The sequence below is a fragment of the Mirounga angustirostris genome, unplaced genomic scaffold, assembly GCF_029215605.1.
Source record: "Mirounga angustirostris isolate CCGP_5_RB_7025 unplaced genomic scaffold, mMirAng1.0.hap1 SCAF_4, whole genome shotgun sequence".
Classification (NCBI taxonomy): domain Eukaryota; kingdom Metazoa; phylum Chordata; class Mammalia; order Carnivora; family Phocidae; genus Mirounga; species Mirounga angustirostris.
In genome coordinates, this window is record NW_026991712.1 from 170,232,070 (window position 1) to 170,257,208 (window position 25,139).

The following is a 25,139-nucleotide window of genomic DNA, read 5'->3' on the forward strand; positions in this document are numbered from 1 at the left end:
TATTGATGCTGGAAGGTTTAATAATAGCTAACATGTATTAAACATGCACTAGGACTACTTTACAAGCATTTATTTTCTCAAACTTCATAGCAACTCTTAAGGTACAGTTTTTTAATGCCCACTTTACAAACGAAAAGCGAGGGCACAAACGAAAAGCAAAATTAAGAGCCTTGGCCACGGAGGGCTGGGGTTCAAACCCAGGCAGTTCTGACACCACGGTTTTTGTCAGATTTTCGTCCAAACCCTTTGATACTGAAAGGGAAACTGAGACCCAGGGAAGCATAATGGCTTTTCCAAGGTCTCACAGCCCGTCGGGGACACAATCCAAGCCCATCGGTTCAGGGCTGCCTGGATCCTGGAGGGCAGTGGGGACGCCTTGGTGGCCGGGCAGCGGACCCTGCCCGCCTGGCCGGGCCGGGCCACGCCCGCAGAGCAGATGACTCAAAGGGCGGGGACTCCTTTTGCCGCGCGGCCCCGCCCCGTCCCGCTGCTCCGAGGATGCGGAGCTCTCGGGCTGGGCGAGTGGCAACCCGTCTGAGTGAAACCGGGAAAGCGCTGCCCCTGGCGCTTGGCGGGCGGCGCGGGGGAAGCCCTCACTCGGGCTGCGCGTCGCGACGCCGGCGGGGCCGGGAGGGTGGAAGGAAGACGCCCCGCGCGCGTTCCGCCGCGCTCTCCCCTATTGGCCCGTCGGGCTCCGGGGGCGGTACCCTGAGCAGCTCTCTCCCGAGATTGGACGGCATCGGCCTCGGGCCCGCCTCCAGCCGCGGGCTGTGAAGGCGGGAGCGAGCGAGGCGGCCGCAGGTCCCGGCGTGTCGGAGCCGGCGGCGGAGGCTGCGAGCTGGGCTGGCCTGGGCGTGTCTCCGCTCCCCGCGGCCCTTCCCACCCAGCTCGGGGCTTCTCCTCGCCTGCCCATTTCATTTCGTCCCCATGTCCGAACGCGGGGGGCGGGGGCGTTCCCCTCTCCTCAGCTGTGGGCTTTTAATGGCGGCGGCGTGCCCCTGTCAGATTGCGCTCGCCTCCTCTCAGATTTGAGCACTTGATGGGGCTCTTCCTCGCTTTCAGAGCTGGCATGCTCCCTGCCGCTCGCTACAACCTGTCCTTGCAGCGCGGACCTCGGACCTCACACCTGAGACTCCCTGCTTTCCTGTCCCCTCAGATCTGAGTTCTTCAGCCTCGCCCTCCCCCTTCCGAGCAGCCTCGGAGCCGCCTTTGCGCTCTCCGGACGCTCCCGGGCCCAGACGAGTTTGTTGGGGGCCACCCTGATGGAGAGCTGGACCCGCGCCCCGCAGCCTCTCACCTGGAGTCACTGGCTCCAAAGTCTTGCCTGTGCGTCCCTGGGCCAGCCCCTTGAGAGGCCAGGGTCCTAAATCAGAAGAAGTCAAGGTCTCCAAATCATAAGCCAATCCCTGTCCCATCCGTCCACCAATAACCGGAAGAGACAGGAGGAGTGTCACAGGGGAACTTTATTGAGAGGAAACAGGGTCACAGCCAGCAGACACGCATTCCCTGTCATCCTGGGTCCTCCGCGCTCGCTCTCACTCGCTCTCACTCGCTCTCAGTCTCTCACACACTCATTTCCAGACTCTGCCACACAGTCCCGCTCTCAGCCGCAAGGGTGGGACACTCCTCAATTCCTAAGATTCAGGGGCACACGGGGGCGGGAGGGAGGCAAGAGGGGTTGGAGGTGGCCCGGTTGGCGGTGGGGTTTGGAGGAGGGGTGCAGAGAGCAGGGGTGGGGGGCTGACCACCGGTGAGGGCGCCGGCAGCTGCAGGAAGAGCCGGCCCCCCTGGCTCTGCTGGTCCCTCTCCTCGGAGCTTTTGTGAGCGGGGGGCAGAGCGTTGGGGGAGAAGGGTCGGGGCTCCCACCCCATCTAGTCCTCTCTGCCACGGGCGGGGTGCTGGAGAGGGCCTGGCGCGGCAGGGAGGGGGCGGCCGCGGCTCAGCTCTGGGGCTCCTCGGGAGCCTCGCCGGCCTCTTCCCCGGCGCTGTCGGCGGTCCACAGCGTCAGGTTGTCTCGCAGCAGCTGCATGATGAGGGTGCTGTCTTTGTAGGAGTCCTCGCTGAGGGTGTGCAGGTCCGCCATGGCCTCGTCGAAGGTGGTCTTGGCCAGTGAGATGGCCTCCTCGGGGCTGTTGGCGATCTCGTAGTGGAAGACAGAAAAGTTCAGGGCCAGGCCCAGGCGGATGGGGTTGGTGGGTGGCATCTCCTTCTTGCTGATGTCCATGGCCTCCTGGTAGGCCGACCTGGCTGAGTCAATGATGCGCTTCTTGTCGTCACCAGTGGCCACCTCAGCCAGGTAGCGGTAGTAGTCGCCCTTCATTTTCAGGTAGAAGACCTGACTTTCGGCATCACCGGCCTCCTTGATGAGGTGGGTGTCCAGCAGGCCCAGCACCGTGTCACACACGCCCCGGAGCTCGGTCTCCACCTTCTCCCGGTACTCTCGCACCTCGGGGCCCTTCTCTTCCGAGCTCTCCTCATTGCTCTTCTGCTCGATACTGGACAGGACCCTCCAGGCAGCCCTCTGGCCACCCACCACGTTCTTGTAGGCCACTGAGAGCAAGTTCCGCTCTTCGCAGGACAGCTCCTCACCCTTTTCCACGGCGCTCTTCATGAAGGCTGCCATGTCCTCATAGCGTTCAGCCTGCTCTGCCAACTTGGCCTTCTGGATCAGACTGGCTCTCTCCATGGCTCTGGTGACAGACAGACAGGCGGCGGGCTAGCTGGCTGCCTTGAAACCAGTGCCGGCTTCTGTGCCTCTCCGGCTCTCGGCCTGCCTTTTGGCTGGATGGCCTGGCCCCAGAGAAGGGTGGGGAGGGACAGAGGGCGGGGCTGGGGCCCAGGACCTGCCTCCCTCTCCTCTTCTCCCCACACCCTTTCCGGCCCTTCCTTCAAGGTAAAAGGCTGGGATATGGGGTGAGTCATCAGGGCAGTCAGCAGGAGAAATCCGGCCCGGTGTTGGCCCCACCTGCAGACACCTTTCCGGGCTCCAGGCTGCCCCCTCTTGTTCAGGGATTCGAATACGTGAATGCCCACATAGCTGCCCCGGTTTCTCAAATCACATCCCCCTTCCTGGTGTTCTTCCAGGGGCCAAGGATGGATTCAACCAACTGGCTGCTTCAGCCTAGCTAGAGGCCCATGAAGACAGGTGCACCCAGGAGGATGGGGTTCTTAATCCTACCACATACATTTCCCACCGTGGTTCAGGTGAGATCATTATGTTTAGGTAGGGCTGTAGTTTCCCGAGCACCTTCACATCCATGATTGAATTTAATCCCTCCTATGTCTCTGTGAGATGGGCCAGACTGTGACTATTACTCCCACTTTAGAGATGGGAATGCCAAGGGATGAGATGTGCTCAGGGTCACACAGCTACTAAGTCCCCTGCATCCCACTTCCTCTGGCTCCTCTTGTCAAGGCCTCTGACTTGTGAGCTCCGGGCTGTATTTAGAAGTGAGATCCAGGCTTCTTCAGGAGTCTACCTGAAATGTTTCTATCCCCTGGTCATCACTCCCCCTCAGGGTTCCCTCTGAGTTCCCAGAATGCACAGGTGGCATTGCTCAGGGTGCCACTTAATGAGGTGTTTAACGAGCGGCCCCTGACGCTCCAGCCCAGCCTTTGTAATTAGTCACCCAGTAGGTTTGTTGGACACCTTCCCCATCACAGCACAATTTTCCCTTTCAAGTTGGTGGCCTGTTGCCACTTGTTTGAGGACCTGCCCTCTGGCTCTCCACGCCAGGTCATCTACCCACTCCGAGCCGCCTGCCATCATGTATCAGTGGGGCTCCCACAGGGTGGGGGCCCAGCTTTCCTGCCTGACTCAGCCTGCCCTCTGTCAAAGGCTGGGAAGCAGGCCACTTGGGTGCTCAGCCCAATTTGGTTCCCCGGGGGGGACGCTAGCACCTGGGGAAAGAGACAGGACCGAGATAAAGAAGAAGGTGGTGACATATACTATTTTGTTTTATGGGGTAGCAGTCCCAGGTGAGTGCTGCCTCCCCCAGCCTGCCTCTCAGAAATTTCTCTGTCCCTTCCCTTTGACTATGGCCCTCCCTCTGACCCCTGGCAGAGGCCTCAGAGATGGGAGACTTCTCTCTTGCCAGCCTTCTGTCCCTGTTTGCTGGGATGCTGTTCTCATTCAGCCAGGAGTTTCACCTGAAGGTGTTGGCACCATGCCCGTGAGGGTGGGTTCCTGCTTATCTGCCCCACCCCTAGTGAAAGCTCAGATGGGGCTCAGGGGTGGGGCTCCCCTCACTGGGATCCAGCCAGCTTAATCTTTGCGCCAGGGCCATCTCACAGGGCTGTCCCTCCCTGGTTCCTCTTGGTTGGTGCCTGAATACCCACCTCCCCTCCTGGAGGGAGGCTTAGGCCAGAACTCTGAGGCCCAAAGATGAGATCTGCCTCTTCGAAGGAAATGTAGGAGCATGCCTGGGCAGATACTACAGGGTTTCCAAGGAAGCAGAAGGGATTTTAGGCTTGACATCTCTAAGGCTTTGCTCAGATGGGATCACCGACACAGAAAATGATGGAAAGGAAATACATTAAAATACTAATTTAATAGAGTGTATCTTTAGTTAGTGGGATTCCGAGTGATTTTTTTCCTTTTGATTTTCTTATTTTGTTCAATGGTAGATATGTATTATTTTTCTGTAAGAGATAGAATAGCCTAGAATCTTTGGAATCAGACTGCCTGGGTTTAATTTTTAGAAGCTGTACAGCCTTGGCCAAGTGACTTAACCTCTGTGAGCCTCTGTCTTCCTAAGTGTAAAATGGGACTTATTGTGAAGATTAAATGAGTTGATGGAAAAGCCCTTACTAGAGTGAATGGTGACTTTTATTATCACATGAAACAATCCAACCAATCTTATTATTATAATCACATACACTCAAAGCACTAACATGGAGCTGGGTTCTGTGAAATGACAAAGGGTCCCAAACCAAGCCTCAGCCAAGGACTGGACCCTGCCCTGTTGAGTGTCCCTAAGAGAGGGAAGACAGATGAATGGTCAGATGTGCTCACTCAGCACTGTCTCCTCCCTCTCCAGCTGACATTCCTCTGGCCTACGCGGGCCCGAGGCCCTCAGGGACCTTCCTTTATACTAGCCATCCAGCTCAGGCTTTCCCAAGTCCTGGGGGGAAGCTGGAGATCCCAGAGCACCAGAAACCTGGAAGGCAGGGCCTGGCAGGCCTAGGAATTTTGGAGGTGCTCTGTTTCTAGGAAGGCAGCATTCTCTTCCTATCACTTAAGCCAGGAGACCTGGTGGTGGAGACCACAAGCTCCATACCCTCAGCACAGCCAGAAGAGAGAAGGGCGAAAGGAAGCCTCTTCACTCCTCCCCTTCCCCTGCTGAAGCTTAGGGGTGACTCTGGGAGCCAGGCTACCCTGCCTGCTCTAGCCTGTCGATCCTGACTCAGTTCCTGTCTCAGACACCTCCCTTTGCCTCCAGGCCTCCGTTTCCCAAGTCCAGGAGCCCAGGCAGGCAGGAGGCGGCAGGCCCTGGCAGGGCACGGAGTCCCACCGTCAGTCGCCTGAGTCAGCAGGACAGGAGCCGGGACTGCGGCCAAGGGGGCTTTCCTCCTCCTGCCTGCTGTCTTCCATATAGCATCCATCCCGCCAGCAGGTTCAAGAGGCAGCCAATCCTTAGCTGGTAATCACAGGCTTGTGACAGAGAAGGCAGCCACCAGTTGTTGCTATCTATCTGCACTGAGAACAGAAGACAGGACTCTGAATATAGCAGGAGGGAGTGATTAGAATCCAGGAAGAACTTCCTATGAAATTTTTTCCAGTCTTGGAATGATCAAATTAAACAGGTGACTGGAGGAAGGTATGACACCTCTCCCCCTGGTTAGTTGTAAACAAGAGTTCAGTTATCCAGCCAAGGGCTCACCCTACTAGTTGCCTTTGGGAGGGAATATTAGATTACTTTTAAGTGACTCAGCTATCCTGTCTTTTTCTCCTCAAGGCACTGTTGTTTAGAGTATCCCACATCTCCTAGACCAGTCCAGTCTAGGATACAGTGTGCAGTTAGTGGAAAGAGATTGGAATGTCAGCCTAGGGACTGCATCCCAAATCTGTTTTAAGGGCTTTCAGGGGAAAGGGAGGGTCCCTTCCTGCCTCTGAGCCTCAGTTTCCCCATCAGTACAAGGAGGCCAGCACAGATCACCTCTAAGCCCTCTGATGGCTGTGAATAACAGCCTCTAGCTGGGTTTTCCCTCTGAGGTCCCCTCCTCCTGAAGCAGCCCTATTCATTCCTTGGGTAGTGCAGAAGGGTCAGAGGTTATGGCAGAGATTGGGTTCAAATCCTAGATTTGCTGCTTTATCAGTTGGGAGACCCTGCGCAACTGTTCCCTCATCTGTAAAAAAGCTGACATCACCTTTCTCATAGGTTTAGGTGAGAAAATGGGCCTGGCTCTCAGCTAGCGCTTGCTAAATGGCTGCCATAATTATTTGTGAGCTCTTAGCATACCGTGTGTGTATCTCAGTGTGGGGCAGCAGCTGGGGGGAGGGAAGGGTCCATGAGATTGTTAACCTGGACTGTGTTCAGTTCAAGGGGTGACAGTCCCATCTTGGTGGGACTTTCAGAGTTGAGGTCAGCTAAGGCTTGAAGGTCTCTAGCACTAAGACCAGTTCTAGAAGAGGACACTGGCTACACTTCCGGTGTCACTTCTGGCTTCACTGCGCCTCTTCTTTTAAATCTCCAGAACAGGGGCGCCTGGGTGGCTCAGTCGGTTAAGCGACGGACTCTTGGTTGTGGCTCAGGTCATGATCTCATGGATCAGAGCCCTGCATCGGGCTCTGCGCTCAGCAGGGAGTCTGCTTTAAGATCCTCTCCCTCCGCCTCCCCTGCCACCCCGCCACTCACTCAATAAATAAATCTTTAAGTCTCCGGAACGGTGCTGACCAACTAGAACAAAGCTGGCGGTGAGGGTAAGCTGGATGTTCTGCACACTCATCACAGGCCTCACCCCTGGACCCCAACTAAAGGTGGCACCAGACAGCCAAGGATATGGCAAGAAGAGGGAAATCTTTATTTCTGTTAAAAAAGGTACAGGACAGCAGACAAGCAGCCCCCGGCCGTGGACTCAGCCGATTTCCTAGGCCCAGCCCAGTTTCCTTTTGTCTGAAGGGCTGTCAGAGCTAGCTCAGTCCCTCAGTGCCTGGGGCAAAGGGCTCAAGCATCGTCCTTGCATCTTACCTACTTGGGGTAGTGGGGACCGAGGGGCCGTGGGAACAGTGTCAAACCGGTTGTGCTTAGAACAGTCACCAAACTTGTTCAGCAGCGTCATCAACCACCAACACCCTAGAGGCTCCTGAAGAAACCTGCTCAGCTCCACTACGGCTATGCCTGATGCTGGGAGGGGGCAGGCTGTAAGGCCAGATTCCTGCAGAGTCTTGACACCTTACGGATCTGGGGAAGGGGACGGGAAGTGGAAAAGGGGGCAAGTGTCAGCATAGTATTATATCATTGTGCTGACAGCTGCATTATGGCTTTCTACACTCTGGCTGGCATGGAGTGGGGATGGGGGCAAGAGGCCAGCCCCTGCCCCCTGTGGAGGGCTCTGGAGAGCACACGTGGGGGGCAGGCTTGGGGGCAGACCCTGTAGGCACAGACGGTGGCAGATGGGCCACAGGTTAGGCAGGTGGAGGTGACGGGTGCCTGGCGCCCCTCAGGCCACTCCTGGAGAGGCAGAGAGCAGCGGTCCTCAGGAGGTCCTTAAGCCCCCGCACACACTGGAGATCCCAGCAGGATGGCAAAGAAGGAGAAGAGACAGGGTTAGCAGGATTGGGAGGAGACAGGAGGCCTGCAGGGGCGCTGGTGGGGACAGGGGCTGCCCCAGCACCTGCCTCTTCCCCACAGAAGGGCCAAGGCTTGGGCGGCAGGCAACAAAGCAGGAGAGAAAACGGGCGGGTGAGAGCTCAGCAGGGACAGAAAGCCAGGACCCAAGTGTTGGTGACTGAGGGCTCCTGCACACCAGGCCACCAGCAGAACAGGCCCAAGCCGCTCAGAGCAGGTACGCCCCCCTCTCCCCAACCTCGCCCTTCACTTCCCGCTCCAGTGGGAGAGCTGCTCTGCGTGAAGCTACTTCCTCAGTCCAGAGCAGGGCTGGGCTCTTAGCCCTGCCCTCCCGCCCCGATCCTTCTGTTTGGGGGGGAAGCCCTGGCGGCCCTACCACCGCCAGCACGCACACCACACCACACACCAGACAGATGAACGGGCTCCATGGGGTTGGCAAGGCATGCGATGAGGATGAGATGGTGTGTGAGGGGGGCGGGCAGTGCTGGCTGACAGGGGAGGTACGGTCTTACCAGCTAACCCTCTGCAAAGAGGCCTGTTAGCTCCCCTCAGGCTGTGCAGGAGATGGCAAAATCCTGACAGGTGTCCTCCTGGGGGAGATACCAGAGAGGCGGGCCAGTGTTATGAGTTGTCTGGCTGGGCCCTGCTGCCCAGGTGGGGCTGGGGGCCAGGGAGGCTCCGGCTTACAAACTGGAATCTACTGTCTCAGAAACCTTCTCTTAGCTGGGCAGTCCCTGGGGCGTCAGAGTGGAAACATAGCAAGGAGAAAGAACTTGGGAGTCTCTAAATCCCCGAGGCAGGGGAAAGTAGAGGGGACAAAGAGGGGACAGGATGGCCTCTTCTTACATGCTCATGGGGGCCTCGCCCCCTTGCTCGGCCTCCAGCAGACAGACTCAGCCAGGAGAGGAGAACGTTAACCATATCACTGGGCTTCCTGCCTTCTGCCTCCCCAGGAAAGACCAAGTTTGGCTGAAAGAACAGAGGGCTGCCAGTTGGAGCCTCAGCAAAGAAAGAGCAAACAAAAACCAAACCAAAGCAAATCAAGTCTTAAAAACAAAAATTTTATTACAAGCAGGAACAAAGAATACTGGCTTAAATAAAAGGCAGGTGGGAGTCCCCTCCTCTATCCAGCTCCCTCCCCACTTCCCAGCACCGCTGTAGCATGGCCCAGGGTCCTGACACTAGGGCAGAGCTGCTTCTCCCAGAGGGGACCCTCTGGGACTGCCATTTCTCAGCTGCCTCTGACCCACTAGCCTCTGCAGCAAGGAAGGGCAAGATGCGAGGACTTCCTCGTCACTTTCCCAGGGCTTCAGGCCACCTGAAGGGCCAAGGAGGGGGACAGAACAATTTCCTATTTTGACAAGAAGCTATAGTTTCCAGCAGAGAAGGGACATCCTTTGAGTTTCTGGCCCAGATTTAGGCCGACCTTCCCTCGCCTCTTGGACCACCCTGCTCTTTCCTCCCTTTTCTCTGGACGGAGTCTTCCAGTGGGCAGAGACTCCCCGTCCTCTAGCCACTGGCACTAGGTCGCATACTCAGAGCCCAGAGGAGGGAGTGTGGCTTGTAGAATGGCAGCCGCTCCCCCCAGCCATTACCCCATCAGCCCCGCCCAGCCTCAGCCTGTCTGGGCAGGTCCCAGGCTTCCTAATGTCCGAGGAGGAAGGAAGGGCAGGAGGACGGGGGCTGAGCTGCAGCGACAACCCAGGGGTCTCTTGTGATCCAAGCACGGGCTCCCTGTGGCCACAGCTCAGGCTGCTCCTGTTGCGGCTCACTGACACCCGAGGGGGATGGCGGGGAGAGGGGCAGCCCAGGGGGTGTAGGGAAGTGGGAGCCAGCCTCATTCGCACGAGGGCACATGCGAACACACACACACACACACACTCACACACACTCCCGCCAGAAGTTCTCTTAGAAATTTATTAAAACCAACTTGCCTTCTGATAATCCTTAACCTGGCACTACACAGAGAGCAATGTGGCTGACTTTTTTTTTTCTTCTTCCATTTAAAAAATGCTATGTAGAAAAGAGGTCTATAAAATTGTGCAAAATACCCAGCATTAATAAACCCGTTTCAAGTATTGCCAGCATGAGTGTAACCCGCCCAGCCCAAGAACGGACTTGGGAGAGAGGTGGGGCGCCAGACCGGGATCCCTCAGAGAACCCTCCATGGATAGCGAGGGGGCAAGGCCCCCACTTCCTAGTGTGCTACCCAGGAATCATGCAGGAGCTGAGGCCTTGGGTAGCTTCCTCTGACACAGGCTGTCCCCCACCCGCCCCCACCTCTGCCCTTTCTATCTGGAACCCCAGCTCTATCCCACTGGCCAACCCCATATAAAAAAACAAGAACAAAAATGGAAGAACAATGATCATCACAAAGAGAATGAAGGAGCCCACAAACCAAAGCAGCCCACGGAGGAGGCATCCTCTCCTATAGCCTGCTGTCCAGAGCCGAATGCTCGTGGGTCCTGCTTCACCGCCAGGACCCGGGCTGAGCAGAGCCCAGCAGCTCCCCTACCTGGGAGGCATCGCACTCAGTCAGCACCCTCACTCACACAGGGCTTGCCCTGGCACAGGCAGAGACGTGGCATGGCCCCCTCGCGGCCTCGGGGGCCCTGGCCTCTCTCTCCTGTCACTCCTGCCACTGATCAGCTGGGGGGATGTAGGGCCCAAGGCTGTGGGAACTTGGGTTTGGGGAGCAGAGGGTACAGCCATGGAGGTGTGGGGAAAGCCACGCAGGGTGGGAAATAAATACGAAAGAGTCTTTGGCGGCTCTGCTTCCCGTGGGTGGAATGGGGAGGGTCCCGGCAGGTGTGGAGGGCGGCAGGTGAGTGCAGAGGGGTGGACAGGCCAGCAGGTAGCAAGTACTGAGCCCAGTTCAGGGGTGGCCTCCTACCATGCTGGCGTCGGGCTTGGCTCCGCAGGTTGGCTCATCGCTTCTGACGGGTGAGGGCAACACGGTGTCAGACTGCACAAATCCCCTTCGGTCAATCAGGCTTCCAAAACACAAGAGGGGACATGTGAGGGCCCCTGCCCGACACCAGTGATCCAGGCCAGGGGGCCGAATGGCACAGGCCATTTCCCAGGCAAGGAAAGACCTAGTCCTAGAAACCCTGAGAAAGGGGAGTTGATCTCCAGTTGGGGGCTCAAGACCCTTCCCTTCCAGAAGGGCCCGCTCTGCACTCTGGACACCTGGTTTTGGCCACCGGATTTATTATTCCCTGTTAATTCAAAGCAGCCCATTTTGCTGTCTGGCTGCCACAGAGCCAGGCTGCGGGGAAGGGGAAGAGCAGGACGAAAGGGCATTTGGAACTAGTGCGATGCCCACTGTCACCCACCCCCACCCCCACGGCAAGCATGACGGGCATATCAGGCAGGAGAAGCTGGTGGGGTGGGGGTGGACAGTGTGCGAAGTCTTGTTCCCGCAGCGTCCACTGCAATTTAACAGCTGTTCTGGCGCTCTGGCGCCCCCTGGTGTGCAGACAGAGGGGCACTTCCCAGCAGCTCTGAGCCACCAGGGCTCTCCCGCCAGGAGGGAGGATGGAGTCCCCCCACCCGACGAGGCCATCAGCACCGGAAGGTGAGAGTTGCTCAAGCGTGGCCAAAACATTAACTGTGGTGATCCCTGGCGAACAAGATTACAGATGATATCTAATACTCTTCTTAATATTTTGTACTTCATTTTTTTCTACAATGAGCATATGTTATTAATTACACAGAATTCTTTTATGTGACAAATGCCTTGAGTACACTCTGCAGGGGATGGTGGGCAGAGGGTTTCCATGCTGTGAGGAGAGGTCTGCTGCTTCCAGAACCTCTTTGAGAGGTGTGGACTCACAGGGCTGCCCTGCACTGGCCAGGCCAGGCCCTGGGACCTCTCCCCGCTACCCCTGGCTTACCTGGGAGGTAGGGGGCCGCAGAGCACAGCACAGCAGTTGGTGATAACACTTCTATGGCTGTAGGGATTGATGGAGGCCTCACCGCCCCTCTTGCTGGACCACGAGCCTTTGATCTGCCAGCAGGAAGGAAGTCTGAGTCAGGTACCTCCCTTGCTTCCATTTTTTAGGAGGGAGGTCTAGAGGTTAGGAAAAACTGGTGAATTCTGAAACCAATTCTGGATAGACTATTGGAGGGGATGTGTCTTTAACCCGGGCTATTCAGTGAGTGTGGGGGACTGCTGGATCTGGGGGGACCTGGCAGAGAGGAAGAAGCCCTCATCAGGACAGAGAATAGAGCCCAGCCAGAGAAGCCTCCAAAGGCAACCTTTTGGGTGCATCCTCTCTTCTCTGGCCAGCCACCTACGAGTGAAGGTCGTGCAAGGGGACGGGGCTCAGGCTGACCTGGCTGTGAACCCTGGCCCTGCCACCGACACACTGATGACCCTGGAGAGGCCACTTCTCTGAATCTCAGTCCTCATTTGAAAAACAGGGAACTCTGACACCATCAGTGGGGCATTCGATGAGATCCTGCCCATCTCTAGATCTGTGAAGCCAGATCAAAGGCACCGGGGAGTCTAGCAAGGAAGGACACCTGCCTGACTCTAGCCCAGAGTTTTCCAAACTTACTTGGCCACCACACATCTTTTTACCTAACCCCCAGTAACATGCTGAAGAACTAGCACCCACGAAACCGCCTTGGGAGATGCTGGCTGATGTCATTTCTGCTCTGTACCAATCATCCGGCACATGATACCCCAACATGAGTGCTAAGTTTTGTTTCCCGGAATGAGAGGCTGAGGTCAAAAAATGTGTTTTCTGTTGGTCATGGGCCTCTGAGCATACGTGATGGCAGCCGAGGCGCAGGTGCTCTCATGTGCTTCCTTACTGTTTGCGAGAACAGGAAGGGGACGTCAGGTCTGGCCCACGGGCTGGGCACACAGGGGGTGCTCAAACAATGCTTGCTGGTGGAGGGCCGCAAGACGGCCTCGCGGTCCTGTCCTCGCTGTCCCCCTCGGTAAGGGAGCCCAGGGACACCCTGACAGTCTCCGAGTGCGGTGTGGTGGGGGGCACAGGAAGCTGAGCCGTGGCTTCCGGCCCCAGCCCTGGCTCTGTCCCTTTCCAGCTGTGTGACCTTGGGGCTCACTCAGCCACCAAACGGGAGAAAAGCATCCCTTTTCCTTCTGCTTCAGAGTTGGCAAAAGGACCCCAAAAGAACTCTGGAAACAGGCACACGCGGGCTAACATAATGGCTTACGGTGCAGCGCTGCCTCTCGGTTAGCGGGAAAGCCGTGCCGGGCGGCCCAGGCACACGGGGTCTTCGAAGCCTGCATTGGGTCTCCTGGGGCCAAGCCGTGAGAGCTGGAAGGCAGTGTCTCCACCCATGTCACCCCAGCAGCCGAGAGTCAGGCTGCACCGTGGCCGCTCCAGGCTCCCTCAGCCCTGCCTCCTTCCCAGGACCCTGCCCAGGATCCAGCCTTACTCACGTCTTCGTTAGTTGTCAAGTTGGAGGCGACGAGGTAAGTATGAAACCCTGAGAGGCCCAGGATGGACCAGATGGAGAAGAAGCAGATCACCAACTCCAGCACAGTGAGCACGGTGGTCAAGGATGCACACGGGGACAGGGCCGGGAGCCTCCCTTGAGCTTGGGAGCTTGCCACGCTCTGCCTTTCTCACCTATCCTTCCATGAGCTATTTCCTCAGAAAGGAAGGGAGTTTGTAACCTTCCTGTGGCCCACTCACCACTTCTCAGCAGGATCACCTTCTGGGCCCTAAGGAGGGCTTGGGAGCCCCTTCAAGAGCAGGATGGGTAATGGACAGTAGAGGGAAATGAGGATTCCAGGCACCCAGAACCCCATATAGGACATGGTCCAGGAAGCTTGGTGTCTTAAGGGAAGACAGGGACTGTGGGACTCCTGAGAGTTCTTGGACACCCCAGCCCCCTGCTCAGGCCACTTAGGATCAGTTCTAGCCCGGGCAGGAACAGAAGCAGCTGGTACAACGGATTATTCTTGAGGACAAACACTGGCTCTACACCATTCCCCTCTGTTTATAGGAGGCGTGGGAACCCACCCCAGTGAAGGGGCCTTGCTCCCACCAGGGCATCCACCAGATCACAAAGGATATCTTGCTGGTGTCTCCTTCAGAGTGGAGAGGAAGTCGCTTCCCTGAGAGCCTGGGCAAGAAAAAACAGGACCGGGCACAGCTCAGAGAGTGACCACAGCCCCCTGACTTGAGCTTGCTGGCCCCCCATCCCGCTTGCCCCTGCCCCCTACCCCAACTCACGCAGCGTCAGGTGGGTGACCACACAGGCGAAGATGAAGGTCGTCAGGAACGAGAGGGAGAGAATAAATGCGTAGAAGAAGCGGTAGTTCCGTCTCCCCACACAGTTGCCCACCCAAGGACAGTGATGGTCAAACCGTTCTGGAAAAGGGCCAGGGGAGACGGGTTAGTGTCCCTGGCCTGCGACCACCACAGGTGTTCAGAGGCCTCACGCCACGGCTGGGGCTTTCCTCCCCACCAGGCTCTCTGCACGCACCCACCCACCGTTCCTCGGACGCTCCCTGCTTCTGGACCTTTGTGCGCAGGTTCCTACTGCCCCACATTCGCTGTCTCTTCACCTGGTTAAGGGTAATTCCCCCTTCATGACTCAGCTGCAAAGCCACTTCCTTAAGAAAGTCTCTGATCCCAGACAAGGTGAGGGCCCTCTGTTATCCGCCCCGTTCCTTATCTGCAGCGCTTGGCCCATGTGTTTACATACTTATTTGTAACTAGTGGCCTGGCCAAGGACCCCTGCTCAGTTGTAAACTCCATGAGGGGGTCTGTTTTGGCCTCACACTGAGCTGAACCCTAGGGTCCAGCAGTGCCTGGTACAAAGATCCACAAAAAAGTACTTGTTGCCTGGCCTATGACCCTGGCCACATGCCAACCACCAAGGATCCCCATTCCTTGCTCTAGAAATAGAGGCCCAGGGAGGGGCTGGGCTGCTCTGTCACTTGCGGAGAGCTGGCATGAAAGGCCTGGATCACACCCAGACTGGTAAGGAAAGTCCCCTGTGAGAATATGGATCACAAGCCCATTGCAGGCCTCACACCATGGCCAGCACTCTTCACGGGGGAGGTGGGGGGGGGGTCCTCAGGGATGAATAACACTCACTGAGTCACCCACTTCCCTGCCTACTGTCATGGGTGTTCCCTGCTGTTCTCTCACTCAGGGAGCGCTGAGCTAGTGTGATGAGCTCACTGCCTGGGAACCATACAGTCACCATGGCTCAGCTTGCCTGGGTCCTCTTACATAGCATTTCCCTTATGACACCCTCCCAGGGGCACACCCCCAGTCCCCATCAGGGCTGTCTGGCCTCTGGTGAGCAAGAAGAGGAGACAAAACAGTCTCTGGTTCCCCAGCAACCACTGCAATTGTGGGTCAGGAGCTTAGCTTCCAATCTTGGCTACATCCTCTCCACCTTACCAGCTTGAACTCCTCTGTTCCCAGATACTTGTCCCTCCCAAACCCTGGGAATCAGATCCAAAGTCATTCAGTATAGCTGGCCCTGGGCCACTGGATGATAAATCATTCTCTTTCTGGCCCCAAAGTATCTAGAATGTTATTGCTCCAGTCTCTGGTTCCTGGAAGGTTGGACCTACTGAGAACCAGGCTGAGGCCTGGAAGAAGGGTCCAGGGCCTCTCTGTGTCTGCCCCATACTTCAGAGCTGGGGGAAAAGAATCTACCAATCCTGGGCTGAAGCCAAGATACCACTGGTCACACTCTGCGCCTCTCCCTATAGCCCCTCCTTGGTCTGAGCAAATTTGGGTGAAGCAGACTTCCTGCCCAGCTCTGGCTGATTCAGACACAGCCTCACCCCCATGAGTGACTCTCCTGTCTCCAGGGCTCCTTGCATCACTCCCTGCTGCCTCCCACTTACCCACACAGTTGTCACAGACACTGCAGTGTGACGTCCGTGGTGGCCGAAACATCTTGCAGGTGAAGCAGTACTTCAACTTGACCATCTGCCCGTTGATCATCACCTCCCGGGTCCGAGGGGGTGGCCGGTATGTGGAACTGCCTGTGTTATCTGAGGGCGGGAGGAGAGGGAGATGGGGGATCTTCGAGCCCGGAGCCAAGAGCCCCGGCTGGGGAGAAGCCATTGCTCCCTAGCAGGGACAAGAGAAGCCTTCAGGAAACCGCTTCCTGGGAACACGCCACTGGGATAAAATGCAGGCCCAAGGCGGGGACAACTATGAAGATCTGCTACAGCCTACCGAAACTTGCCGTGTGCCAAGCCCTGTGATAAAGCTTTACACACCGGCTCACGCACCGCTGGCCGTATACAACTTTGAGAAGGAGACCCTGGGAAGACTTAGGGAGGTTTATGGGAATCTAGTCAAGCCCGAACTAAGTTCCAGTTTCCAGGAGGTTCAGGAGATGGAAGGACAAAGTAAACAACACTATGAGAAAGCAATCAGATCCAGAATGTGGGACGCCTACAAGACCACTGGCCTGATCTCTAACAAAATCAATGTCACTTACAAAGAGAAGGAGATGGCTCTAAATTAAGAGACACGAACAAATGCAATGCATGATCTTAGATTGGATCCCGTCTTGAAAAGCAAAACAAAACACAGCAACAAGAAAGACATTTGGCGGGGAACTGGGGAAAAAGGAATATAGGTTAGAAATTTGGGAGCTATTAATTTTCCTAGCTGTAATAATGGAATTGTGGTCATGCAGGAGGCTGTCTTTAGATTTTGGAGACACATGTTGAAGTATTTATGGATAAAGTGTCTATAATGTCTGTAATTTACGATGAAATGGTTTACAAATTATAAGCATAGGGGTGTCTGGCTGGCTCAGTCAGAAGGGCATGTGACTCTTGATCTTGGGATTGTGAGTTCTAGCCCCATGTTGGGTGTAGAGATTCCTTAAAAATAAAATCTTTTAAAAAATTAAAGATAAAAGAAAGAAATCATAAGTATATAAGATATAAATAAGAGACACTAATAACAACTATTTAGTGACACGTAGAAATTCATTGTATTTTCCCACTTTTCTGTATATTTGAAATTTTTCATAATAGAAATTTTAAGTGGAAAAGAAATACAGAAATATATTGTACTCATGGATTAAAAGATTCAGCATTAGGGGCGCCTGGCTGGCTCAGTTGGTTAAGCAACTGTCTTCAGCTCAGGTCATGATCCTGGAGTCCCGGGATCGAGTCCCACGTCAGGCTCCCTGCTCGGCAGGGGGTCTGCTTCTCCCTCTGATCCTCTTCCCTCTTGTGCTCTCTGTCTCTCATTCTCTCTCTCTCTTAAATAAATAAATAAAATCTTTAAAAACAAAAACAAAAACAAAGAACCTCAGCATTAGAATTAGATTTATTCTCCCTAAATCAATCTGTACATCAACATAATTCAAGTCAAAAATCCCAGTATGGGCTGCCTGGGTGGCTCAGTCGTTAAGCCTCTGCCTTCGGCTCAGGTCATGATCCCAGGGTCCTGGGATCGAGCCCCGCATTGGGCTCCCTGCTCCGTGGGAAGCCTGCTTCTCCCTCTCCCTCTGCCCTGGCTTGTGTTCCCTCTCTCGCTGTGTCTCTCTGTGTCAAATAATAAAATCTTAAAAAAAAAAAAAAAAAATCCCAGTATGTTTTTTGGGGGAGATGAAATTGACAAATTCAATCTAAAATTTATACAGAGGGGAACCTGGGTGGCTCAGTCGTTAGGCGCCTGCCTTCAGCTCAGGTCATGATCCCAGGGTCCTGGGATCGAGCCCCGCATCGGGCTCCATGCTCAGCGGGAAGCCTGCTTCTCCCTCTCCCACTCCCCCTGCTTGTGTTCCCTTTCTGTGTCTCTGTCAAATAAATAAATAAAATCTTAAAAAAATAATAATAATAAAATAAAATTTATACAGAAATGCAAAGAGCCATGAATAGCCAAGGCATTCTTGAAGGAAAAAAGCTAAAGGACTTATATGACTAGATCTCAAGACTAATGATAAAGCTCTATTACTTAAGAAGGCCTGGTTTGGGTGCAAAGGTAGAAATGCTGATCAATGGAACAGAAAAGAGAATCCAGAAACAGACCTGACATGTACAAGGGTGGGGGGGAGGGTCCTGTGACACTGCTCATATAGTGTTTCTTGATCTGGGTGCTGATTATATGTGTGTGTTCGGTTTGTGAACACTCAACAAACAGAACACTTATGATTTGTACACATCTTGTAAGCCCATTATTCTTCAGTGAAAACTTAACAAAAAGAGGTTTAAGTAACTTGTCCGAGGTCATGAAGCTCAGATGCGGGTGAACAGGAATCCGAACCCAGGTCTGCCACATGCAAAAGCCCACAATTCTACCCACTGAGCCTCTTGGTCCCCCAGGCCTCAAAGGACCAAAGTCCCCAAAGCAGTGGCTCCTTCCTGACAGAATTCTGACAGTCCCATGAGGCTGCTTGTGATCCCCAGCCCTTAGCAATGTTCCCAGCTGTTGCTTCTACTGAATGCACTCCCCAGACAGCATCTCCAGTTTGGCCACGTGCCTCGAAAATAACTTACGGACTGCCTACCAGGGGCCAGGCACTATTCTAGGTGCCTGGCATGCATCAATGAAGCAAACGGACTTGGGTCTCACATTCCAGTTACCAAACAGACTCTTGCTAGGCTGTTCACCATCACCCCAACCACCATGTGTTTAAAATGGAGCTCAGCACCCGAACGTTTCTTCTTTAAAACCAGCAGCAGGGTAAAGGGCAGGGGGTGTGAGGTCAGTGGACACACTCCGAAACCTGGTTTTGCCAGACTTGCTAAAGTAACAGATAATCTCTCTGTGCCTCTGTTTCCTTGATCACTGAAATGTGGATAATAACAATAACATCATAGGGTTGTTGTGAGGGTTAAATGAGTTAATATACGTTAAGTGGCACAAAGTAAATGCTGAAGAAGCACAAAGAATTATAAAGAGAAAGAAAGGAAGAGGCGAGGAAGAGGAAACACTGAGCACCTACTATATGCTGAGCACGTTGCATATATTATCTTCTTGAACCCTGAGAACATCCCAGGAGGTAAGGTTATCATTACCACCTCTAGGTCACAGTTAAGGAGACTTTTCAGTGAGGTGAAGTGACGTGCTCGAGGCCACTCCCAGCTAGGAAGTGGCAGAACCCAGATGTGAACCCAAGTTTCCAAAAACTTGGGTTTGAGGTCTTTTTTAAATTTTAAAGTGTCACAATGAGTGTTATTTAACCCTGCCTGGTTCCTTATTTCTGCCAGTGGCACAGTCCAAGAGCTGGAAAGAACCTCAAAGAACATATAACACAGCCCCTAGCACAGAGTGAACACTTGAAAATTGTCCCTTCACTGCCTGCTTCTCTTCTAACCCCTTCAGTTTACAAATGAGAAAACAGGCCCAGAGAGGTTAGGGAAGTTACCCAAAGTCACAGAGCCAGCGAGTTGCAGAGGCAGGGAAACTCCGTTTGGAGACCCTTTGCAGACCCTTCCTTACCCCTTCACGGCCAGTCGCTAGGCCTCGTCAGGATCTTCCTTCATAATCTTTCACTCTCCTCCCAATGCCCTAACCCAGGCCAGCCCCTATCACCAAACAGCTTCCCCAGAAGGCTCCCTGCTCCCAGCCCCTCTGCCTTCCAACCCCCTTGCACACACCACCACATTTCTCTAAATAACCCCTTTTGAGTGACAACCCTTCACTGGCCTCCCCTAAAAACCAGATAAAGGACAACTTCCTGTCCTGATACTAGGACCCTCCACAACTGGGCCCGACCTCTGCTCCTGGCTTTTCTCCCACCACTCTTCCCCGAGTCCCTGCAGCTTCAGCTTCCTGTCCCTGTTCCGACCAAGCCCTGGCCCCTGCCTTCTCCTTGCTCACCAGGACTCTCCCGCTCCCTGTCCAGTCTTCCAGAAGCTTCTCTGAGCACTGCTGCCATGGGGGCTCTTGTGCCTCACACCCAGCGCCTGCTCCCTGCGGGGCTGTGATGGGGCTGCTGTGTAGGGGACGCTGTCTCTCCCCCTAGACCGCATGCCCGCTGAGGGCAGGGCTGGTGGGGGAAACAGGCAGTCCCCGGCCCATGAGCCATTGGGGAGCAGGCAGAGAGGAGAGAATACATGCTGTGGACTCAGGCAGGCCTAGAGTTCAAATCCTGACCCTCCCATTCACGAGCTAGTGCCGTCAGGGAGGGGACTGAACCTCTGTGAGCCTGTGGTTGCATGTGAAAAAGCAGACAAATAACAACAGGCTGGAAGGCTTATAGAAGGATCAGAAATAGTACCTGGAAAGGAACTGGCACTTGGTGAGTACTTACTAACAGCTGTGTTGGCATGGCCTCTGGAGTCTGCAACACTAGGTTTGAAACATGATTTTGCTACCTTCACCTCCCTTCACCTCCTGGAGCCTCGGCTTCTTCATCCGTCCAATGGAGAGAAGACAGTCTCAGACTCACAGGATTGTGGCGGGTGCTCAGTGCGATGCTGCAGGACGGCCCTGAGCACGGGGCTAGATTCACAGGAGCCTCAGTCCTGACTCACAGTTCACGTTGGGACACTCCAGCTTGCACAATCCTCCACCTCTTTCCAAAACTCTTGATGCTCCTCCAAATCCAACCTGTAACCCTCGCCCATGGGCCCCAGGTCCAGCTCTCATCCCTGCCCACTGCTGGCTTCCAGGCTTGGACACAAGCTTTGAAGCCAGACAGATATGCATGTGGCCCAACCGCAACGAGTTATGTGATATGGGTCAAGTGGCTTAACTTCTCTGTGCCCTCATCTGCTAAAAAAGAAAATAGGACATAATCAAACTTGCCTCCTAGTGTTGTAAAGGAAGATGAAGCAAGAACTCAGCAAGTGGGCTTATGAGCAAAACATCTAGCACTGGGCCAGAGCTGAATAAACACTAGCCATTATTATTATTATTGTCCTTCCCATGAAAAACTATATTCCAAACAACTTATTTACCAAACTTCAGAACCCAACTCATCCGTGAGCGAAGGGCAGCCACAGACCCACTTGAGGAAAGAGGAGGAGAAAATTCCTGGAATCCTCACTTGGGTTCCCACAGGCCCCCAGGCAGGCAGGGGACTCCTACCAGTATGTTGTGGCCTCCGGGGACCAGGCTTCCTCCTCTCGAGAACAGAGAAAGAGGAAGTAAAGCTCTGCACACCCAACTTCCTTGGGTTGCCAAGAGCTAGGGGCGGGGGAGAAAGTGTCCCCCTGGAGCAAGGGAGCCCCCTAGATGCACCGGGGCCCTCACCAAGTTGGGTCAAAGGAGGCCTTGCAGGGATGCCCCTCAGCCTGTCCCACTGTTTATTCATGCGGACCAACCCCGGCCCTGGACTCCTCCTCCACGCATTCCTGCCAACAGCTTATTAGTGCCAGACAAGTCCCTCTGCCATTCCTGACCACAAGGCTCCGCCTCTTAAGTTTCAATAGAGACAATTTTTTTTTTTAAATAACCAATTGTAGGAAATAAGCATTCTTTTTTTTTTTTTTAAGATTTTATTTATTTATTTGAGAGAGAGAGAGACTGAGAGAGAGAGAGAGCATGAGAGGGGGGAAGGTCGGGAGGGTCAGAGGGAGAAGCAGACTCCCTGCCGAGCAGGGAGCCCGATGTGGGACTCGATCCCGGGACTCCAGGATCATGACCTGAGCTGAAGGCAGTCGCTTAACCAACTGAGCCACCCAGGCGCCCGAGACAAACAATTTTCAAAGTGCACTGATATTCCCTGTCTCACTTGATGCACCAAAGATGCTCTGGGCTGGGCAAGGGGGTATGTACCCACATTTTACAGATGAGGACACGGACTTCACTCCAATAGTATGTATAAAGTGGGGCTGAAATTAAAACCCTTGTCTTCCAAACATTCTCTCAGACATTACCAACTACTATGTCAAGATATTGTACAAGGCCTGGGGGCGGCAGGTGAGGGGAGAAGAGGCAAGTACATACAGATAAGTCAAATATGGTTCCTTTAAAAAAAATAAATTAAAGGCTCCTGGCTGGCTCAGTCGGTACAACATGCGACTCTTGATCTTAGGGTTATAAGTTTGAGCCCCACACTGGGTATAGAGATTACTTAATAAAAAAAAATAATAGGGGCGCCTGGGTGGCTCAGATGGTTGAGCATCTGCCTTCAGCTCAGGTCATGATCCCGGGGTCCTGGGATCGAGTCCCGCATCGGGCTCTCTGCTCCACGGGAAGTCTGCTTCTCCCTCTGCCTCTCTCTCTCTGTCTCTCATGAATAAATAAATAAAATTAAAAAAAAAAATTGACAAGATGTGCTGTTAAGCCTTTCAAATGGAACCTGACACTTGATCAGCAATTTAAAAATAATAATAATAATAATAAAAATAAATAAATAAAATAAAATAAATAAAATAAAATAAAATAAAATAATCTTGGGGCATCTGGGTAGCTCAGTCAGTTCAGCATTTGACTCTTGATTTCAGCTCAGGTCTTGATCTCAAGGTTGTGAGTTCAAGCCCTGCTTTGGGCTCCATGGTGTGGAGCCTACTAAAAACAAAACAAAACAAAAAACAACAACAACCTTAAAAATAAATACATAAAAAAATAAAATTTAAACGAAAGTTAAAAAAATTAGGAAAAAACGGGGGGAGGGGACATGCCTGGCTGGCTCAGTCAGTAGAGTGTGTCCGACTCTTGATCCCGGGGTTATGAGTTCAAGCCCCACGTTGGGCCTAGTGCTTCCTTTAAACAAGACAAAAAACCACATTTGCTTTGTTCACCTAGTTTAGATAATATTTGTTGAAAAAAGAAGGAAGAGGGGCGCCTGGGTGGCTCAGCTGGTTGAGCGTCTGCCTTCGGCTCAGGTCATGATCCCAGAGTCCTGGGATCGAGTCCCACGTCGGGGAGCCTGCTTCTCCCTCTCCGTCTACTCCTCTGCCTACTTGTGCTATCTCTCTCTCTCTGTCAAATAAATAAATAAAATCTTTAAAAAAAAAAGAAAAGAAAAGAAGAAAGAGCGGTAAGAGATGCTATTTCTGCCCTAAGGGAATCTAAGATCTACTCCAAGGCTTTCTGCTTTGGGTTTTCCCCCAAGAAGTAAAAAGGCCTTTCCTGCTGCCCCCAGGCACGTAGCCGGGGCTCTAAAGCCCCTGGGGATGTGGTAATGAGGGGCAAGGCTCGTCCCCATGAACACCTGTGAGAAGCAAATGAATCTCCCCACACTTCCTCCCTCACCAAGGGCCATGCTATGGGTCTCTCCACAGCAACCAAAGCCCAGGGAGGGGAGCAGGCCGGCATTCTGCAGTCAGAGCCAGATGGCTGGGTCTGTGACTGAAGCCCCGTGGCTGGCGGGGAAGGCCCCGGGGGCCGGCTTGAGCTCCCGAGCAGGCTTTCGTGAGGGAAGGCCGGGATCGCCACCCGCCTTGCTGGGTCCTGACTGTTGGCCTTCCGTTGCCCCCACCTGTGGAGGAAACGGCGGCAGGGTGGGGTCTCCCCAGCTTCTAGGTCAGTGCAAGGTCAGCCACAGTGCCCAGGCTGTGGGTCACCGTAATCCCCACGTGACCATTTCTGTTCATGCCAGAGGCTTATGGAGCGCCCACCACCTACCAGCTGAGGGGCAGGCCGGAGGACACAGGAAGAGCTTGGCCTGAGGGCAGAGGGAGCAGGTGAAGTGGATAATCACCGAGTCCGGGTAAGAGGCACTGTGAGTCAAGTCTGGTGACTCTGGGGCCAGCCTGATCTCATTTTGAAACCTGGCCTGGCCACTTGTTGGCTTGTTTCTTTGAGGAAGCTGCCTAACCTCTCGGAGCCTCAGTTCCTCACTCAGTAATAATCGCATCAGACTTGTCAGGTAGTGATGGGAATGAGAGATAGAAAGGCCGAACCCACAGCTCGAGGATTAATGGTATGACTGATGTCTATACTCGATCCCAGGGGGAACGTGTGGGGTGGGGGCTGGAGGCGGCATTCAAGGAAGCAACAAAAGGTGAAGCATAATTAAGCTGGATCAGGAGGAATGAGCCGTCTGGCTCACCAGGGAAAGAGGGACAGCGGTAGAGGGGGCTGTGTGAACAAAGCAAAGGCACAGAGGTGTGAACGCGCACAGCGTGGCAGGGGGGCTCGGGGGGGCGGGGGCAGGTAGGCTAGGCTTGGCCTTGAGCCTGCAAGCGAGCGCACCTCTGCGGGCAAGTTTTCAGGAAGGGGGAAGATGATCTGTTTCCTGGCCACAACACTAAGTAACACTGATTCATGGGATCAGAAAGTTAGCCCCTTTTCAATTTTCTTTCAAGCCTTTGACTCCATCAAGAGGAAAACGCTTGACTTCTAATACCTAAGAGCTGTGATCAGGCCTTAAAGTGACTATTTCTGCAGGCAAGTGTAACCACCAAGAATCTGTAACATTGTTATGTTTTGTTTTGATGATTATCTTCTATTAGGAGTAAGAGGCTTTCCGCTTACAAGGGTGATACAAACTTTCTTTGTAAGATACATTTAAAAAAGAAATGCTTAAAGGAAAATACTAAGGAAATGAAGGTACAAGGTGAGATGCAGAAAGCGTAAACATCATAAAGGCTGGACCCAAATGACCGAACTTCAGGAAGTGCTGCTGAGGCCACCAGGGAATCACCCAAATCCTAAGCCAGGGAGGGCTGGGGCCACATCTGGGTCTTGGAGAAACAACTGTGATTGCAGGGAGAAGCCAGGTGCTGGGGCCTGGTCAACAGAGCCAATCCAGGTAGCAAATGGGGCAGGTCTGCCCTAGGGCAGTGGGCTTCAGAAGGACCTGGGGGGAGACACTCTGGGCACAGACAGGCTGCAGTCCGTGACCTGCTGGGTGGTGGCGGAGGGAGAGGCAGCCTTATGTCTGTTCTGTGAGCTGTAAACGTGTCTAGGTCAGGGTCTGTCGCTCTGATCTGGATGTTTCTATTGTCTCCCATCAGACTGGGAGCCTCTTGGGGGCAGTGTTGGCACCCCTTACCTCTTTTCCAACTTCCCAGAGTGTCTGGACTCTGTATGGAGAGGGAGACCTGTAGGGAGACCCAGCTGCATGGGTCACCAGCTGACAAGTCAAGATCTCAGACCAGGGTGACCAACCGCCTTGGTTTGCCTATGACTGAGGGGTTTCCCAGGACACGAGACAGGAAGGAGCTGGTCAGCCCACCTCAGACGGTCCTTGTAGGGCGGCAGCCTTGGGCTAGAGCCTGTTGGGCTGGAGTTGCTGGCCTATGGGGCCGAAGTGAGAAGCCCCCAGTCTGCATGGGCCCCAGTAATCATCAGTTCGTGTTTATATGAACAGCACCATCCACCTCGAAGCTGGTCCCCAGCCTTCTCGAAAAGGCTCAATGACCTTAGTCCTTTTCGAGAAAATATAGTTCACCCTGATTAGAAACCTCCTGGCCCCACCCTCAAATCTGGCTCCCGTTCAAGTTTCAGAGTTCAAAGGCCTCAACGATGT

At 54.0% G+C, this 25,139-nt stretch overlaps 2 protein-coding genes across 2 annotated transcripts in view; both read right to left on the minus strand.

The window, feature by feature from the left end:
- SFN (stratifin) lies at positions 1–10,783 on the minus strand. The gene is made up of 2 exons (XM_045898357.3): positions 10,684–10,783; positions 1–2,690 (listed from the first exon to the last, which is right to left on the minus strand). Exon 2 carries the CDS (start codon positions 2,684–2,686, stop codon positions 1,940–1,942), a length of 747 nt encoding a protein of 248 aa, XP_045754313.2. The 5' UTR covers positions 2,687–2,690; positions 10,684–10,783; the 3' UTR covers positions 1–1,939.
- The window catches only part of ZDHHC18 (zinc finger DHHC-type palmitoyltransferase 18), a 23,678-nt gene continuing 7,374 nt past the window's right edge, over positions 8,836–25,139 (minus strand). The window contains exons 3-8 of the mRNA XM_045898356.3: positions 15,646–15,795; positions 14,009–14,146; positions 13,850–13,898; positions 13,210–13,312; positions 11,687–11,799; positions 8,836–10,783 (exon numbers count right to left, since the gene is read on the minus strand). Coding sequence (XP_045754312.1) covers positions 10,666–10,783; positions 11,687–11,799; positions 13,210–13,312; positions 13,850–13,898; positions 14,009–14,146; positions 15,646–15,795 — 671 coding nt within the window. The 3' untranslated portion in view covers positions 8,836–10,665. The remainder of the gene's footprint in view (positions 10,784–11,686; positions 11,800–13,209; positions 13,313–13,849; positions 13,899–14,008; positions 14,147–15,645; positions 15,796–25,139) is intronic.

What these genes read in the sequence shown, in the direction of transcription:
- SFN (XM_045898357.3), bottom strand. Translation starts at nt 2,686, where the DNA reads ATGGAGAGAGCCAGTCTGATCCAGAAGGCCAAGTTGGCAGAGCAGGCT.